The following is a 20,335-nucleotide window of genomic DNA, read 5'->3' on the forward strand; positions in this document are numbered from 1 at the left end:
CTAGACCATTCTACTGTGCAGCAAAGTCTTGCGCCAGAGCACATCTATTAACTCCTCCAACTTTATCTGCAAATTGTTTCAGAGCAGTTTACCCAGCACAAATGGAATTCTGGGCCACCTGGACAGGCGAGGAGTTAAGAGCACTGATTTTGTGAATGCTATTTCCAGTGAGTCATGTGTGGAAGGCAGTGAGCTACCAAATAGGATACTAATTTAGAAAGAGGAATATGGCTGACTAGAGATATTTTTCTCACATTAGGAAAATAGAGGAGTTTCTGTCTGTGTTCAGCATTGCTACCCCAGAAACTGACTTTACTCAACCATATCCTATCTCAAGCTTTTCAAATTGTCGGTTGTAACTTATTCTTGGGTTCTTAAATCATTTTAATGGCTTGGAGCCAGCACTTTTATGGAATGGAATGGAACAGAGCAGAAAAATCAAGGGGCACCTCATCTAGAAAAGCCAATAATTGTTTTGGGATAGCTTTCTTTCTATGGTTCATAGAGAAAAAAAATACGTCTGAATACTGCCTTCCACAATGCCTTCCTACTGTGATTGCATCTCTCTCTCAGTCACATTTTGCCTTCTCTTGGTTATCCCAGTTGACAGGGATTTCTGAACTTCTACCATTGAATTTAAAGAACAGCTGCAGCTGAATCTGGTGGCTTCATTGCATTCATTTGGAAAGTATAGAGAGGAAAATGAATCAGGCTCATTGCAATGCTTCCGAAGAAGTCACCTCTCTGAGAACAGCTGAGATGCTGAATGCACAAGTTACTCTTTCAGAAAGAATTGGCAATAAACCCTGCTAAAAGTTTTGAGAAGCAGAGCTCTTAGCTCTTTTCTTAATAGAGCCTGATGGGCATGCTCTGCTTTAAAGGCAAAAGACATCTGCCTCAGCTGCAACCAAATCTGCAATTGCTGGAATATTGTTGATTAATGGACTTAATTGGTCCTTTGGTTTGAAAGCAATAAAATTTTGCCTTAAAGTAGCAGATCCTAGAGAAGGCGATGGCACCCCACTCCAGTACTCTTGCCTGGCAAATCCCATGGACGGAGGAGCCTGGTAGGCTGCAGTCCATGGGGACACAAAGAGTTGGACACAACTGAGCAACTTCACTTTCACTTTTCACTTTCATGCATTGGAGAAGGAAATGGCAACCCACTCCAGTGTTCTTGGCTGGAGAATCCCAGGGACGGGGGAGCCTGGTGGGCTGCCGTCCATGGGGTCGCACAGAGTCGGACACGACTGAAGCGACTTAGCAGCAGCAGCAGCAGATCCTACTCCATCAAGCCACAATTCAAGTCACAAGAAAATACAAATGTGTGTGTGTGTGTGTGCATGCATGCTAAGTCGTTTCAGTTGTGTCCTGTGGATTATAGCCCACCAGGCTCCTCTGTCCAAGGGATTCTTCAAGAAAGAATACTAGAGTGGGTTGCCATGCCCTCCTCCAGGGGATCTTCCCCACCCAGAGATCAAACCCATGTCTCTTGTGTCTACCTGCCTTGGCAGGCGGGTTCTTTACCACTAGTGCCGCCTGGGAAGCCCCTGTGTGTGTGCATACTTGTATATCATTCCATATATATATATTTTTTACTCTGATTTGAAATATTAAAAAGTGTTCTTTGAGATAAGCAGTATGAAAATTGCTAAGCAGAGCTGAACTAGCCAGAAAACCAGAAGGAAAAGAGATAGCAAGAGAAATTCAAGCCAGATGCAATAGCAAGATAAAATAGCAATGTTAGGAGTGCGGATAGGGTCTGAGGAAATGCGGCATGAAGATAGATATGTGAAGGAGACAGGGTAATGTGAGGATCAGCCAATTGATGGTATTGCCAAACTGCAGCAAATTGATACCTGTGATGAACATAGCCTTAGAGACGAGGATAAAGACCACATTCTGAAAATATCATTGATCTCTAGTTAAAATGGTCTGAAGCACTGATGAGGATGGCATTCCATTTAATAACAAATGCTCTCTGAATTGATTTCACTAACAATCTAGACCTTTCTTTCAAAGGACCAGTAACTCAATTTCCAAAGATAGGGGTATTTTGTATAAGATGTATAACCCTGCAGGAAATAATAAAAATTATTCTGCCTGTATACTCTTGGAGGACACATTAGTGTCCGGTTCATTTTTCACAGCACCTAGCAAAGTACTCAGTAAATTTGGACTGAACATTTAAAACCCCCTGCTTTCCTAACTCTACATGTCCCTTTTCAACCAATGGGTTTGCTACATGACAGGGATGGGGGGAGCGGGGGACCTAACTCTTGCTTTAGTGTTTGCATTAAATAATTCCTCACTCTGCATATTTGCTTTCTGCTAAGAAGCCAAGAAAGGACTTGCCAGCACAATTTGATCCATACTCCTGAATAAAAAATAACCAGAGGTAAAGTTATTCTTTGGTCAAATGACAGAGATTTCAGCCAAGTACACAAATGCAATCATTTTTGGAAACTGCACTACAAATCCCAAGACTGTAACTGTTAGACAATTAATATGAAATGTCTGAGAATAGGCTTCCAGGGAAAGGGTGAAAGGTTGCGTAGGTCTTTAAGCACAGAGCCAAGACAGGTCATCTAGTGACTTCTTATCATTAGATTTAATCATACTCTGCAAGTCTTTTAAAACAAAAACCCAAATGGATTATCTGGATCATGCAACAGCTTTGAAATGCACTGAGAAACAAGACAGGAATTCTAGGGCTCATTCTTACTTTTGACCACCAGAGAGAGTAGAGTTCCCCTGGCATGGGCAGACCTTTTCAAAGTTAATGTAAATAATCTGAGTATTATCTAAACTAGTCTCTTGTTGGTAAATACTCGCCTTGTAATTGTTGCTCTGTTTATTTCAAACTGACTTAACAGAATCTTCATTCAGTGAGGAAGTGATTTTTCAAGCGTTGCTGTAGTTCAGAATTTCCTGCAGAGATTTGTAAATGTGCAGCTGCCTGGACCCAATTCATTAGATCACTCAGGAAGATTTAAAAGCATGCTTACCCCTGGACCTTACTCTAGACCTATTGAATCAGCACCTCTGGGGATAAAGCAAAGGCACTGGTATTTTCTAAAAGGCATTTGGGCTAAGACACAGGCACACGAGGCTGTAAGGTGCAGCACTGGGTCAGGAATCTTGCCCTAATGGTCTCATGGACACAGATAGGAAGGAGAGGGTGGGATGAATTGAGACGGCAGCATTGACTTATGTTTACTGCCACTAAGTCGCTTCAGTCGTGTCCGACTCTGTGCGACCCCATAGACGGCAGCCCACTAGGCTCCTCTGTCTTTGTGATTCTCCCGGCAAGAACACTGGAGTGGGCTGCCATTTCCTTCTCCATATGTGTGCTACACGTGTGAAATAGATGGCGAGTGGGAAGCTGCTCGGCAGCGCAGGGAGCTCAGCTCGGTGCTTCGTGACAGCAGCTTAAAACTCTGTTCCGAAGAAGACTAGCTGTGTAAAATATTGTACAAAGCTAACTAGAGTGCAGCCATGAAAAGAACGATTCTGCTCTCCACATCTTAACAAAAAAATCTCCAAGATACAACTTGAAAAAAAGAAGCAAATGGCAGACATGTATGGAGTATAAAGTCATTTGTGTTTTTAAAAGTTTGGCCTGTGTGAAATCTGTGACACTTCTCCGGAAATATACACAATAACCTGGTTGTAGTGATTTCCTTCAGGGAGGGAAACTGGCTGGTTGGGAAAATGAGACTTACTTTCCCCATTAATATTTCTTTAGCCTGTTAGGATTTTTGTGCCCACTGAACTACTCAATCAAATTAAAAAAAAAAAAGGTCAAGTATAAACAGTAAGCTTTTGAAGCATATATTTATATGAACAAAACTTTTTACATAGTAGACATTCCATGAATGTTTGTTAATAAGTAAACCTGCTACCTTATTATTGCTCTCCTATTATTCAAGTCTCTTCTTCCGGTGTGCAGGCGGTGGAGGGTGAGGCAAGTTTCACATAATATACTATGTGTTCGCACTTACTGAGTGTTATTTATGTGCAAAGTGTTATGTTAACCTCTTGACATATGTTCCTCATCTCAGGTACTTCTACAATATCCTTGTGAAGTAGACATTATTATCTCTTTTACGCGTGAGAAAACTGAGGCTCAGAGAAGTCACTGCAAGCTGAAGCAAACTGTGTTATGCACACACACACGTACACACATACATACACACAGGAGACACACAAAATCAAAGAAACCCTTTTAAAGTATATGCAAAATGCTGTGGGGACTGTGAAGGTAATATGCTTTTTGCCCTCCCAAAGGGTCTTAGCAGGGGAAACATTTGTGTCTAACACGACCATAACCTGAGGCAAGAGAGAGCCCTGTGGTGATTTGAAGGGGAGGCAGAAGGAATCAAGGAAGGCTTCTCAGAAGAGAACCTGGTTACTTAGGTGTTTGAAAAGAAGCATCAGGAGGAAAAGTCATGTGAATAACCTGTTGGGCGAAACACTAAGTGCTTTGTATACATTACCACTTTTTATTCTTTAAATCTGAACAATTCTAAGTATTCCTCTTCTCAATTTTACCAAACCCTAAAGAAGAGGCATTCCCTTGATGTCCTAGTCCACATTTAATGTCACCTTGCTTCCTATTGTCACTACGATCGCACACACATGCACGCAGGGTTATATATTGGTATATAAGGCAATGCATGTAAGCAGTCCTTACAGAAGAAAATAGTCCTTTTCTCTAAACAAGTAAAAACTACTTGAGACAGGAACTGCATTATTTTTTATTTCTTGACTATCCCCCATTCTATGCGTGCATGGTAGATGCTGAAATATTTAGGGTACTATATTAATGCTAAGGGGCTTCCCTGGTGGCTTAGTTGGTAAAGAATCTACCTGCTATGCAGGAGACATAAGAGATGCCAGTTCAATCCCTGGGTCAGGAAGATCCCCTGGAGAAGGAAAAGGCAACCCACTCCAGTATTCTTGCCTGGAGAATTCCATGAACAGAGGAACCTGGCAGGCTACAATCTATGGGGTCACAAAAAGTAGGACACGACTGAGCAACTAAGACAAACATTAATGCTAAATCAAGTCTGTATAACCTCTCTCTTTTTATTTTGTGTAAAGGTTTTATGACAGCAGAGGAAAGAAAATTATTCGACCACCTCAAATCTCCTCATCTGAAATACTGGGTTCCATTCATCTGGTTTGGAAATCTTGCAGCTAAAGCCCGGAAGGAAGGTAGAATCAGAGACAGTGTTGATCTTCAATCACTGATGACTGTAAGTACTTTGCAAACATCAGTTAAAAGATATGACTCAGACACCAGCAGGGACTTGGATGTAAAAGGCTGGATCTGGACGAGTCTGCTTTGTTCAATCCTGGTTCCAAAGGAACCAGAAAGTCTGGGCAAGGATTAGAACCCTCAAATGCAGGAGGAGAATATAACACAGTTGTAACTGAGGTTCATTGGAGGTGGTTGCTTAGAGGCTGTTTTAAGCAGAAGTAGGCTTTGTAATATGGACTTCCCTGGTGACTCAGACAGTAAAGAATCCACCTGCAATGCAGGAGATTCAGGTTCAATCCCTGGGTCAGGATGATCCCCTGGAGTAAGGAAATGGAAACCACTCCAGTATTCCTACCTGAAGAATTCCATGGATGGAGGAACCTAGCGGGCTTCAGTCCATAGGGTCGAAAAGAACTGGACAGAACTGAGCGACTAACACACAGGCTTTGTAATAGGCTCTACAAGAAAATGTTCCTTGATTGATCAGCAATGTCTGCAAAGGGCTTAGAAGGTTCTGGCACCCAAGGGGCATATTTGCCATCCCTAACTCCAGGATCCTGGACCCAAATCCCCAGTCAGCTCCCCAAAATTGGAATATCCCAACGTCGATCTCCTGGAGGAGGAAATGGCAACCCATTCCAATATTTTTGCCTGGAGAATCCCATGGACAGAGGAGCCTGGTGTGCTACAGCCCACCAGTTCACTAAGAGTCGGACATGACTGAAGTGACTTAGCAAAGTTAATCAGCTTTCCAGATGACCCAGGAAACAAAGCTGTGTTTTCATTAAATGAAATAATCCTGAATGCATTTGAGAAACAAATTTATAGATGGGCTAGATAGATTTGTGCCATGACAGTCTCCTGCCTTCATTAGGCTAAAAAGAGCGAATGATTTTAAAATAGCCCCCAAACTAGCATATACTCTTTCTCAGTCTTAAATAATAACTTGTGTTCAGTAGTGAAAAAAGAAATCAATGGATCTCAATCCTTTCTGCTTTAACAGAGATAGATTTTCTATCAATAGAAGTATTCTAAAGTGTTCATTTGTTGGGGGGAAAGGCATAGATGTATTCAGGCTTTTTTCCAAGATCTTCAGTAAGCATGTTTTCAAAAGAGAGGAAACAAAAAATAATCTGCTCTCCACATAATTTAGAAATGATTTGTCTGAAATATTAACTATAGCATTTCCACTACCCCTTTGGGCCTATATATATATAGTGGGAAATTATGAATTCAATAGAGTAGGGGATATTTCTATACCATCCTGATTTATCTTAATATATTTTTTAAACTGTACAACTGTACTTATCCCTTTTGCACATCATTGAATGATGTCAAAGCTTATAATTTTCAGAATTTTCCTTTTGGAGTGGACTTCAGAGCCAATTTCTAGTCTTTTGAAGTCACGATCATTATTTTATAGGTGTATTTCTAAAAGCCACAGCCATATTCTGAACCCCAGTAAATGTTATTTACCATACCCATCATCTTAGTAAATCGTATTTTATCTATTTCTGGCTTAGGAAATGAACCGATTTCGCTCCTGGTGCAGCCTCTTATTTGGTTACGACTGGGTTGGGATTCCGCTGGTTTACACCCAGGTATCAGATCCTTGACGCGTGATTTTTCCTTTCCGTCGCCCACTTTGGCATGCTGGCTCTCTCGGGTCAGCCAGGGCTGTGCTCTCAGTAGGGTTTCTCTCTGTTTCAGGTGGTCACGCTGGCCGTCTACACCTTCTTCTTTGCCTGCCTGATCGGACGCCAGTTTTTGGATCCCACCAAAGGCTATGCGGGGCATGACTTAGATCTTTACATTCCAATCTTCACTCTCCTACAATTCTTCTTCTATGCAGGATGGCTCAAGGTAGCCAACAGTCTCCATGCCTGAGACCCTCTCTACAATCTAGGTCCTGTTCCAAACTCTGCACACTGATCCCTTACTGAATCACTCATTCATGAGTGACTCCAAGGTAGATTTAACATTTAATAGCTGAGATATTACTATTTTTCAACCGGGAGTTCAAGCGGCAGGGACGTGGTGAGTCCTGCGCTGCAGAGATCTGAAGCAGCTCATTTATGCAAAGACGCTGCTCTTTTATGGCCATTGATTGTGCTAAGTCTTTGTGTGCTCTCACTAGGATTACAATAGTGTAATTAAGGTATTAAGTATACCTGCATTGATATTTTATACCACAACAAGCGACTAGGCAGAGTAAAAGAAAGTAAATAAGAAGTCTTGTATCTCAGACTTAAGCATGATTATTATATTTTTATCTTGCTTCTGGGCTTCCCAGGTGGCTCAGTGATAAAGAATCTACCTGCAATGCGGGAGATGTGGATTCAATCTCTGGGTCAGGAAGATCCCCTGGAGAAGGGAATTGGCACCCCACTCCAGTATTCTTGCCTGGAAAATCCCATGGACAGAGGAGCCTGGCAGGGTACAGTTCATGGCTTGAAAAGAATCAGACACGATTATCTTGGCTCTGCTCAACTCTAAATAGTTAGCTTCTATTCCCTGAAATCCCACTAGCTGCCCCACGACACTAAATGCCTTCCATTTTCAAAACCAGAACTGAAATTCGAAGGAATTCATTGGAATCAAAACCAGAAACACCAGGATTAATGACAACATGTGGTTTGCCAGGAAATTAAAAGCAGGTCAGAGCAATGAAAAGAACTAGTCCAGTCATCAGCATTAAATTTTATTTGTTCCCACCACCATCTCCCTTCATCCCAATGTATGTAACGATATCAGAAACCTAATTCTTCCCTCTCTTTAGTGCGTGACAGAAAAAGGTCAAAGATGATGCCTTCTTTAAGGTAACTGAAATCTAAGGACAGTTTGAAGATAACTTTAATAAAGTAGAATTTCAAATGTCTGACCTTCCAAACAACCACATGTCAACATGCACATCCGGGTCTTCCGTGTTGTTGCAGCCTTTTCCCTGCAGATGCCTTTACTTTCATTGGTTTGAATCTTAACTAGGAAAAAAATAAATATGTTGGCATTTCAAGTTACCCTCTAAAGAGTAAAGGCATTTCCTTTACAAATGGCAAAAACATTTTTAACCAGATGACAGTGAGTGGATTATTTTTACCCATTTAAGACGAAGAGCTAAAGAGACTAACAGCTCTCATTTCTCATTAGAGAAAAACTACACCCTACCTTTATAAACAGAAATTGCCACAATTGGCCCAAACACTCGATCCTCAATCATTCTGGTCTTCTATTGTCCTTTTGCCTGAGTTGTGCTGAGCTTTATTCTTCACTTTGTGCCCATGTGAAGTGTTCAGCCAGGCTGGAAGGAACAGTCAGCAGTTCCTGCCTTCTGAAGTGCTCTCTAATATATTAACCTTCTTGGGACTTCCGTGGTGGTTCAGTGGTTAAGACTCCTGCTTACACTGCAAGGGACATGGGTTCGATCCCTGGTCAGGGAACTAAGATCCTGCATGCTGTGCAGAGTGGCCCACCAAAAAATAAAATATTAACATTCTTTTCCTTTATAAAATATTTTTGAAGGCAAAATATGAAAAGAAAATCTTAGCTCCATTGAGAGGTGACTCTAAGAGAAGGGAGTTTTCCCATCCAGTGGATTGTGGCTCAATTTCTAAACAGCTGTTTTGTCTTGACCATTCTAATATTTCTAAATATTGAAGTGTAGAAAGCCCAACTTAACCTTATGCACAGTCTATTACTCAGTTATTTGCTAGAAACGGAGCCTCAAAGTGAGTAAAGGCTATCTTTGTGACAGTCAGTTAAAAATCATGGCTATCATTTTGATAGTTAAATGTAGACTGTAATACTATATGCAGGACTGATGTCAGAAAAGTGAAATTCTGGATGTAACAAAAGTATTTTCAGGATCCATCCAGCAGCCCATTTTATTTAAAGAAAACCCCAGGCAAAAATAGGCTTCCCAGGTTGGAATCCCTGGGTTGGGAAGATTCCCCTGGAGAAGGGCATGGCAACCTACTCCAGTATTCGTGCCTAGAAAATTCCATGGGCAGAGGAACCTGGAGGGCTAAAGTCCATAGGGTCACAAAGTGTCAGACATAACTGAAGCAACTTAGCACGCATGCTCGCACCAGGCAAGAAAGGGTGGACAACCCCTTGGAACTTGCATTGGCAGACTCTTCATGGATATTGCTGTGCAGCTGACTGATCCAGGCACCAGCCCTGCCAGGGCCGCCCCTTAGAACAGAGGGATATCCTTCCCTATCAGTGGTTCTCAACAATGGCCACACATTAAAATTTCTTGGGAGCTCTACTCATTACTGATGCCTGGTTCGGCTTCACACCCATTAAATCAGAATCTCTGGGGGAGGGACCTAGCCATCAATTTTCTTTAAAAGCTTTTCAGATAATTTTGATGTCCACTCAATGTTGAGAACAGATCTAAGTGATTAGACTTAAATCCTAAAAAATATATAGATAGATCTTTTTTACCAAGAAGTCTCAGCATCTAGGAACTCAACTAATCAATGGTGCTTTTATTTTCTACACTTGTAAGTTTTTCACATTTAAGCCCAATGTAAAACCACACACATGTGCATGTGCGCATGCGCACACACACACACACACACACACATCCAAATAATTTAAAAATCAAAGGGAATGAATCAAAAGGAAAAATGGGTGAATCTCATTTGGCACATGAATCTCTCATCAAGAAGGCTATTCAGGGGCTTCCCTGGCAGTCCAGTGGTTTAGACTCTGCCTTTCCACTGCAGAGTGTGGAATGGGTTTGATCCCTGGTCGGGAACTAGGATCCCACAGCATGCAGTACGGTCCAAAAAAAGTCATTTTTACAAGAAGGCTGTTCAATTCAGGAGCATGGTAAGAACATCTAATACTGACCAACTATCAGAAGATATTTGATAAAAACCTATGTGACTTCTAAGTAACTTGCAGTAAATCCTTTAAGTTAAAACTAAGTAAGAAAAAGTCCAGCTTTATGACTTACTAGCGCTGACTCATTCGCTTAGTAGTTATGTCCAGTTACTGTGAAATCTCCTTGTAATATTTTCTTTGTGATTTAAGTCTTTCTTTGCTCTATAACCTTGCCCACAGTTACTTTTTCTCTCATCACCTGGGCTTTTGTAAATTCTTTCAGAGCACAGGCTCTGCACCCCTTGAAGTGCCTAGCATATTGTCAGAACTCCTTCGATATTTGCTGGCTGATCTGTACTTGAGAATCAGTCTTTTGGTTCCTAAACAGCCCATGGCTTCTCCTGGATGGGACCTGCATTGTCACCAGCTGAATAGACAGACTTTGAAGAGCAGTCCCATGCAGGTGCACGATTGATGGTCTGAGAGTTCAGTCTTGCTGACTGATAAATACCTGTGTATTTATCAACCCACTCCCACTCTGCTCTAGGCTTCCTACTGTGAAAGGTGACAAAAGAAATCAGAGAGTGAAACAGCAATCCTCTCCAGCCTCCACTCTTAGTCTTCACAAGCATCATGGCTGACTCATTCTATGTTCTCAATTGCAGGTAGCTGAGCAGCTTATCAATCCTTTTGGAGAAGATGACGATGATTTTGAAACTAACTGGTGCATTGACAGAAATCTGCAGGTTAGAGAAGCTGTTCTGTCCTTTACAAACATTAATCATCTAAACAGATTCTGAACACAGGCCTCTGAAGTTGAGAGCTTTAGCCACAAACGAAGAGGTTTTTGCTGTTCAATCTGTTGCTTGCAGGTTCTTTTGGAACCTTACAAACCTCACTGGGTCTCAGTTCCAGTGAAATTCCATCCCTTTTCAATAGAACTCCAATCCAGTTTTCTTTGTAAGTTTCTTTATTAGCCTCTTTACATAGCCTCTTCCATCTCAGTACAGACCGATATTTTAAGACATTTTTAATCCGTTTCCAGTTGCCACCTAAAAAGATTAACAGTGACATAAAGTGGCAGCCATAATACAACGTGAGTTCCAAAATGCAGGTCATGTAGATCCCTACAGTCAGATGTCCAGCAGCTGGACACTGAGAATGTGGGGCCAGGCCAGCCTGTGACTCAAAATCTCCCTTAATGGCACCAGATGGACCCCAGGGCTTTTACACTGACGCGTTATTCCAGAGAAGTTATTCATGAAGAGGTAGCATGAGAGAATTTTTATTTGAGGCAAGATTCTCCTCCAACCATTCTCTTTCCTGAAAACCTAACTAAGAAAAGGCCTTCAGCTTGTCCATTTGTTTCAAGTCCTTACTCAGCTCTTAAACAGCACTGAACATTTTACTGCTGGTTCACAAGCTAGCCCCCGTACACGGAGGGAAAGGGGAGACCAAAGGAAAAGGCAGACCTAGCTAGGCTGGCGTGAGACAGTTTTAACAGGCTAGGGAACTTACTCAAGAGGCTTGTCTTGGGTAGATACAAGGTGAATAGACCTCCATATCGACCCGCCAGAATCCTAAAATTTGATATAGAAGCCTTACTGGGGTTCAGGCATGTAGTCAGTCCAGATGGTCTCAACAACACATTGCTCTCTCAAGACTGTATCCTTGGAAACAGCCCCCACTATGGGGACAATGGGCGGAATGTATATTCCAAGGACAGGGGAGAGAATCTCATCCCATTACCCCGGTGCAGCTCACAGATCATGACCTCTGTATGACCCCCAACAATCACACTGTCAGCCTCTTAAGAAGGCATTGTAACACCTACACCACTCACTGTAAAAATTGGATACCCAGAAGTTTAATAATTTATTCAAACATCAATTAGTCAAAGTCAAGAGAAGACCATTATGACCGCAAGCAGTATAGACTTGTTGATATATTTTACTAAACAAACAAACAAAAATTCATGGCAAATAAGAAGTGATATCAAGTATAAATGTACTTATGGAATCAGTGAAATGGTATATTGAAATCTTCAGCTTGCTATAATATCTGGGACTATGTGGTTGCTGTCAGGATACCCACTAGACAATTAGCTAATTTTGAGCAAAGAATAAAAAGGTGTCTCTCCTGCCGCCAGATAAGATGTGCTCCACTGTCGAGTATGTGGCTTAATGAATCTAGTCTGGGCAGCTTCATGGCCTCACTTATCCCCACTGCCAAGTGCTCTTGTGAACAACATGTACGACTCTCTGTAGAAGCTCTAGTTGTAGCAAATATAAACTGTGGACATTTATATACTCACTCGTTCACACTGTGTCCTATCCCATCCCAAACTTCATTCACCCACTGGAACTTACTCTTTCTTAACGCAATTCACATCAGAATGATTCTAACACTATACTGATGATTTTAGGTCTCTCTTTTGGCTGTGGATGAAATGCACATGAGCTTACCCAAGATGAAGAAGGATATTTACTGGGATGATTCTGCTGCTCGTCCACCATACACACTGGCAGCTGCTGACTACTGCATACCCTCATTTCTGGGGTCAACCGTCCAAATGGGGTAAGTGCGTTTCTAAAACTCACCAACATTTAGAAAATAAGTAAGTCATCCCTCTGATCTTTTTATACTGTGGTCCTGAAGTTACTTTCATAAGAACTCTCAATTATTAATATCCCATAATGGTAGACTTTTCAAATTTTCAGACATAATTAATATGTCCAAGAGTGTGAGAAATTAAAATGACTGTAGTTTCTGGTTTAAATATGGAGTATGTGTGTGTGTATTTGGGGGTAATTTGCATTTCACCTTGCTTTTATACCGCAGCAAATTTTTCTAATAGTTGTGAAACTATCTTTTTTTTCTTTTCCTTGAAACTGTTTTTTTTCCTTTTCCTTCCAACTTGGGGTAGTTATTTAATTACATTGTTGCTGCTGCTGCTAAGTCGCTTCAGTCGTGTCCGACTCTGTGTGACCCCAGAAACGGCAGCCCACCAGGCTCCCTCATCCCTGGGATTCTCCAGGCAAAAACACTGGAGTGGGTTGCCATTTCCTTCTCCAATGCATGAAATTGAAAACTATATTGTTATTTATTATTTAATTATGACCATCATAATGAAATGCATTTTTAAAAGTATATATCGAGCATATACCATGTGTAGGCACTGTGCTGGACTATTCTGAGACAAGTAAGCCTTAAGGTAAATTTTATCAAAAAAGTTTCCTCCAAGATTATGCTTTGATCAAACTGACGTGTTTGGTGTGCATGCCAGTCTCTGTTCAGTGGTTTGAACATAACAATCTGTCCATATGTACTGTGAGCTTTAAATAAATGGGCTGAGGCCTTCAGTAAATCATGCGCAGTTCTTAAATAATGTTATTAAATCTGATCATGTATTTGATTTTGCAGAAATGTGTGAATGTGGAGGAAATTTAAGTATATTTGCTGAAGGCAGATGCCATGGTTTCCAAGTAACTTAAAAAGAAGAGTGTGGACAAATTTAGAAAAGTAAAAAAGAACCCCTCCAAAAATTATAGAAAAAGGAAAAACTTTTACAGAATTTTTCTTATAATTTTTGGCAAAACTGTAGTTCATTTTTCTCTGAGGCCAGCTCTAGGCAGATTTATGAAGTGAGATCATGTCTAAAGTTGCCACCTGTGACCCTCTTTCTCTCCCTCTCACACTGTTCAGCCCTTCTCTTTCGCTACTGTTAAAAAGCAAAATTCAACTGGGTGAATTTTTTTGAAATCCCTCCTTAAGGTTTTTTTAAATGTATTTATTTTTAACTGGAGGAACGTTGCTTTACAACATTGTGTTGGTGTCTGCCACACACCAACATGAATCAGCCATGGGTATACATATGTCCACTCCCTCTTGAACTTCCCTCTACTCCCCACCCCATCGACCCCTCTAGGTTGCCGCAGAGTACTACACTGAGCTCTCTGTGTTTTACAGCAATTTCCTATTAGTGATCTATCTTACGTATGATAATGTAGATGTTTCCATGCTACTCTCTCAATTCATCCCATCCTCTGTGTCCACAAGTCTGTTTTCTATGTTTGCATTCAACTGAGTAAATTTTAAAGGTCTTATTGCTTCATTCACTGATTCTTGAATTGGGCAGCATCCAATCTAGCAAAGACAAAGGAGCTCCACAGAACTATACAAATGAAAGCCTTTCATAGGTAGAAGGGAGCAGGAATAAGGAAGTTACACATGGCAAAAAACTGGGCTGTTTGTTGCAAGGTCACTTTCCTACAGGAGATGGCAAGGGTCTAACAGGCAGAATACCTAACCAGTGCTGATGAGGCAATTCCTGATTGACTGGCTTAAGATTCCATTTCTGGGAAAACCAAAACTGTAATTAAGTCTTGGTTTCGTGACATAGTGCTTAGCATAAGTGACTCCATTTGGGGCCTATTATCTTGTTTTTAATGCTAATATGAGAATTTTTAGCTTCAATCCAGTCCATATAATGCTTTACTCTTAGCTGAACGTCTCCTGCCTGCTGCCTGCTGCTGCTGCTAATTCACTTCAGTCATGTCCAACTCTCTGCAACCCCATGGACTGTAACCTGCCAGGGTCCTCTGTCCATGGGATTCTCCAGGCAAGAATACTGTTGTGGGTTGCCATGCCCTCCTCCAGGGGATCTTCCTGGCCCAGGGATCAAACCCATGTCTCCTGCATCTCCAGCTTTGCAAGTGGAGTCTTTATCACTGAGCCACCAGGGAAGCCCTGAATGTCTCCTAGGGCTCCTAGAACCTCTGAGGCTGAAATCTCTTGAAGACTCAAAGAAAAACATGACTGAAAGTATAATTTCAGGCGTTGTGGCAAATAACGAACAACGTAGGAGACAGGAAACTCGCCTTGCTGCTCTGCAAGCACAGCTTGGTAAAGGTGGCTACTCCAGGCTGGCCTTGTTTCTGCTTCTAGATGCCTGCTAAGCCTGGGCCCTCCTGTCCAGGGCCTCCTCCTGGCCAAGGTACTCATCCCGACCCCAGCAGATTGCTTAGTCTCTGTAAATAGTAATTCCCTTCTGTCTGCACGTCTCAGTCTTTTGTAATATATTCTGCAGGGGTAGTTTCACAGATATCTGGCAACCCTCTCAGTTTTGGAAATTAATAGATGTTTTTCTGTCAGTTTGTTTTTAGATCACTCTATAAGCTTTAACCTTCCCCTCCTCTCCCGTCATTGATTAATGCAAAGTATTTGAAGATCTGACTTGTAAAAGAAAGGAGACCAGCACCATTGATGGGGCTGGGGAGTCATGAAGACTCTGTTAGGACTGCAAGGGCCACTTGCGTCCATTCCCGGGTGGCTCAGCGGTAAAGAATCTGCCTACCAGTGTAGGAGACACAGGTGATGTGGGTTCAATCCTGGGTCGATCCCTGGGTCAGGAAGACCCCCTGGAGAAGGAAATGACAACCCACTCCAATATTCTTGCCTGGAGAATCCCGTGGACAGAGGAGCCTAGTGGGCTACAGTCCATGGGGTCACAAAGGGTCAGACACAATTGAGTATGCACGCATAAAATGAAGATTTTCTTTTCGGTCTCAAGATTTAATCTTGATCTACATAGTCATCCTAATCATCATAATTTCACACTCCTATGCAATTTGTCCATATTCTTTAGAAAATATTAAATTATGTATTTTGGAAATTCCCTGGAGATCCAGTGGTTAGGACTCCATGATTTCACTGTCATGGGCCCAGGTTCACTCCATGGCCAGGGAACTAAGATCCCACAGGCTGTGTGGCACAGCCAAAAAAATATTAATAATAAAACAAAAATATGTATTCCTCCTATTTCTAAATATAGAAACATAGTTAGGAATTTATAAGACCTTGGAGAAAATACGTAATCCAAATGATTATTGGGAAGATTAAACAAGATGGTAAGCATAGAAACACTCTATAAATAACTGAAGAGCATTATAATTGTCAACTAGTACAGATCTCTTATTTGTGGGTATCAAACTTTGGCACAGAAAGATTGAACAAGTCTAAGCTATTTTTCATATTTAACTAAGCCTGGAAATCTGTTACAGAAAATAAAATGCTTGAAAGCAAACCAGGAGGTAAGAATGAAGCAAACAGTTACCAGTTGTCAGAGAGATCCTGTGGTTAGGTTGGCATATTCACTACTAAATAAGATGACCTACTTACTACTAGTTACAATGGCCTATTTCAGTTCACTTCAGTTCAGTCGCTCAGTCGTGTCTGACTCTTTGCAACCCCATGACCTTTAGCATGCCAGGTCTCCCTGTCCATAACCAACTCCTGGAGACCACCCAAACTCATGTCCATTGAGTTGGTGATGCCATCCAGTCATCTCATCCTCTGTCGTCCCCTTCTCCTCCTGCCCTCGATCTTTCTCAGCATCAGGGTCTTTTCAAATGAGTCAGCTCTTCACATCAGGTTGCCAAAGTATTGGAGTTTCAGCTTCAACATCAGTCCTTCCAATGAACACTGAGGACTAATCTCCTTTAGGATGTACTGGTTGGATCTCCTTGCAGTCCAAGGGACTCTCAAGAGTCTTCTCCAACACCACAGTTCAAAAGCATCAATTCTTCGGCTCTCAGCTTTCTTTATAGTCCAGCTCTCACATCCATACATGACCACTGGGAAAACCATAGCTTTGACTAGATGGACCTTTGTTGGCAAACTAATGTCTCTGCTTTTGAATATGCTGTCTAGGTTGGTCATAACTTTCCCTCCAAGGAGTAAGCGTCTTTTAATTTCATGGCTGCAATCACCATCTGCAGTGATTTTGGAGCCCCCCCAAAATAAAATCAGCTACTATTTCCACTGTTTCCCCATCTACTTGCCATAAAGTCATGGAACCCGGTACCATGATCTTAGTTTTCTGAATGTTGAGCTTTAAGCCAACTTTTTCATTCTACTCTTTCACTTTCGTCAAGAGGCTCTTTAGTTCTTCCTCACTTTCTGCCATAAGGGTGGTGTCATCTGCATATCTGAGGTTATTGATATTTCTCCTGGCAATCTTGATTCCAGCTTGTGCTTCCTCCAGCCCCACGTTTCTCATGATGTACTCTGCATAGAAGTTAAATAATCAGGGTGACCATATACAACTTTGACGTACTCTTTTCCTGATTTGGAAGCAGTCTACTGTTCCATGTCCAGTTCTAACTGTTGCTTCCTGACCTGCATACAGGTTTCTCAAGAGGTCAAGTGGTCTGGTATTCCCATCTCTTGAAGAATTTTCCACAGTTGATTGTGATCCACACAGTCAAAGGCTTTGGCATAGTCAATAAAGCAGAAATAGATGTTTTTCTGCAACTCTCTTGCTTTTTTGATGATCCAGTGAATGTTGGCAATTTGATCTCTGGTTCCTCTGCCTTTTCTAAAAGCAGCTTGAACATCAGGAAGTTCACGGTTGAAACCTGGCTTAGAGAATTTTGAGCATTACTTTACTAGCGTGTGAGATGAGTGCAATTGTGTGGTAGTTTGAACATTCTTTGGCATTGCCTTTCTTTGGGATTGGAATGAAAACTGACCTTTTCCAGTCTTGTGGCCACTGCTGAGTTTTCCAAATTTGCTGGCATACTGAGTGCAGCACTTTCACAGTATTATCTTTCAGGATTTGAAATAACTCAACTGGGAATCCATCACCTCCACTAGCTTTGTTCATCGTGATGCTTGCTAAGGCCCACTTGACTTCACATTCCAGGATGTCTGGCTCTAGGTGAGTGATCATACCATCGTGATTTTTCTGGGTCATGAAGATCTTTTTTGTACAGTTCTTCTGTGTATTCTTGCCACATGTTCTTAATCTCTTCTGCTTCTGTTAGGTCCATACCATTTCTGTCCTTTATTGAGCCCATCTTTGCATGAAATGTTCCCTTGGGATCTCTAATTTTCTTGAAGAGATCTCTAGTCTTTCCCATTCTGTTGTTTTCCTCTACATGCATTGATCGCTGAGGAAGGCTTTCTTATCTCTCCTTGCTATTCTTTGGAACTCTGCATTCAAATGGGTATATCTTTCTTTTTTTCTTTTGCTTTTCATATCTCTTCTTTTCACAACAATTTATAAGGCCTCCTCAGACAGCCATTTTGCTTGTTTGCATTTCTTTTTCTTGGGGATGGTCTTGATCCCTGTCTCCTATACAATGTCACAAACCTCTGTCCATAGTTCATCAGGCACTCTGTCTATCAGATCTAATCTGTTTACTATTAGTTATAATGGCCTATTTACTACTAGTTACTATCGCCTATTCACTCACAGGCACAGGCAAAAGCTAGGGTCTTTTACGGGAGGTTTTTGTGAGAAGTTTAACTGGACTCCACTAGAACTAACTGTTCAAGAAACAACTAGGCAAAGGTTACTTGGTCTTGACTTTCTGCACAAATGAGAAACCTAAAGGGGGGCCTCACAGTCCAGGAAAGGTCACTGCAGGAATTCGGGCTTTTGGAAGTCAGCAAGAATGTCCCCTTCAATCCACTAGTGTCACTTTTTCCCATGAGTATGTCATTAGACAAGATGTTTCTGGTTGCCAATAATAGAAAACCGACTCAAGATAGCGTAAGCAAAAAGGGATTTCTTGGGTCACATCCAGAAAGTGGCCTAGCTTTGGATGTGGCTGGGTCCAGAGGCTCACGTGTGTCACCAAGACCTGCATTGCCCTCTCTGTCTCTCAGTTCTACTTTTCTCTCCACTGGCTCAGCTTCCGGGCAAGCTCTCCCTTCCTGATGGCAGACAGACAAGACGGTAGCCAGCAGCTCCAGGTGTACAACCTATCTTCTCAACAAATGCTGTGGAAAAACCACATCTCTTTTCCAACTCTGAAAACTAGAGTACTGGATTCATTATGATTGGCTAGGGTTGGCGAACATGTCTGTTTCTGAACCAATAACTATCAACAAGAAAACACGATAATTTGATTAGCTAATGTCATTTCATGCATCCGTCTTTGGACCAAGGGGTATGGTCAGCTCCAGCCAATAATATGGAGCAGGTGATGCTGGCCAGAGAGATGAAGGTGCTCTTACAGGAGAAGGGTGAATGGTCTGCTGGGCTGGCAAAGACAATAGGTGTCCTCTAAAATCTTAAAAGATAATTCTCTAAGTAAATCAACTAAACCATCTGAGTGAGGTTCAGGGAAAAGGCAGTAAAAGTAAGGATTACTGTAGCACAGGCGGTTGATGATGACTGAGCCAGTAAGTTTTTCTCACATTTGGATGAAGCCTAGGTGTCTGCATGGTATGGATGCAAACATCTCAATGGGCATTTAAAATCCCTTCCTGAATATTTTTTTAAATTTTCTTATTCTTTTTAAGATATATATTCCCAGCATATTTAATTCAGAAATCAGATTTCCCTCATCTTTTCTTATCAATGTTTCAGGTTTGTAAATCACAATTCCCATGATTCAGAAATTCCAAAATGGAGGCAATGTCTTTCCGTAACTGAATAACAATATTACTCTCCAAGGGCAACCTGAGAAATTACTCTGCTTCATGCATTTTTTCACATTTAGCACGCTACACATTTCCACATAAAAAGGAAACTCCTTGGAGACAATTTCTTTGTTCTCTATATTCAGGAACATGTTCAAAATATTGCTCTATTTTCTATACATTTTTCAAATACACATTACTGAAATAAAGTAATTCCTCTTCTCATTTTTATCTCAAGTGCAAATTTAAATTATCAGTTTCCTTGTGTCTTCACATATGCAGCATACATGTTTATTTATTCAAATGAAATTTTCATTTAGAGCCTAGTATATGGTAGGTTCTATGCCAGATGCTGCTGCTGCTGCTGCTGCTGCTAAGTCTTTTCAGTTGTGTCCGACTCTGTGCAACCCCATAGACAGCAGCCCATCTGGCTCCCCCGTCCCTGGGATTCTCCAGGCAAGAACACTGGAGTGAGTTGCCATTTCCTTCTCCAATGCATGAAAGTAAAAAGTGAAAGTGAAGTCGCTCAGTTGTGTCCGACTCTTAGCGACCGCATGGACTGCAGCCTTCCAGGATCCTCCATCCATGGATTTTCCAGGCAAGAGTACTAGAGTGGGGTGCCATTGCCTTCTCCAATGCCAAATGCTAGGAATAGGCAAAAACAAAAACAAATTTTAAAAAAACACGTCTTTTAAGCCTTCAGGCACAATGAGACTAGTTATAAAACTATGTGGTAAATGCGGTGATAGAGAAATGCTGAGAGTTTTGTGGGAATAAGTGAAGGTACACTTCATGGGGTCTGATAAA

General features: G+C 41.5%; 1 protein-coding gene across 6 annotated transcripts in view; it reads left to right on the forward strand.

The window, feature by feature from the left end:
• Positions 1-20,335, forward strand: part of BEST3 (bestrophin 3) — a 55,497-nt gene that overhangs the window by 14,373 nt on the left and 20,789 nt on the right. For 5 of the 6 annotated variants that reach the window (XM_069584670.1, XM_069584665.1, XM_069584668.1 and 2 more), the window contains 5 exons: positions 5,107-5,261; positions 6,790-6,867; positions 6,977-7,129; positions 10,762-10,842; positions 12,522-12,673. In XM_069584670.1, the coding sequence (XP_069440771.1) occupies positions 5,107-5,261; positions 6,790-6,867; positions 6,977-7,129; positions 10,762-10,842; positions 12,522-12,673 (619 nt within the window). The remainder of the gene's footprint in view (positions 1-5,106; positions 5,262-6,789; positions 6,868-6,976; positions 7,130-10,761; positions 10,843-12,521; positions 12,674-20,335) is intronic. The other variant, XM_069584667.1, reaches the window with a different exon arrangement.

Source organism: Ovis canadensis, chromosome 3, assembly GCF_042477335.2.
Source record: "Ovis canadensis isolate MfBH-ARS-UI-01 breed Bighorn chromosome 3, ARS-UI_OviCan_v2, whole genome shotgun sequence".
Classification (NCBI taxonomy): Eukaryota; Metazoa; Chordata; class Mammalia; order Artiodactyla; family Bovidae; genus Ovis; species Ovis canadensis.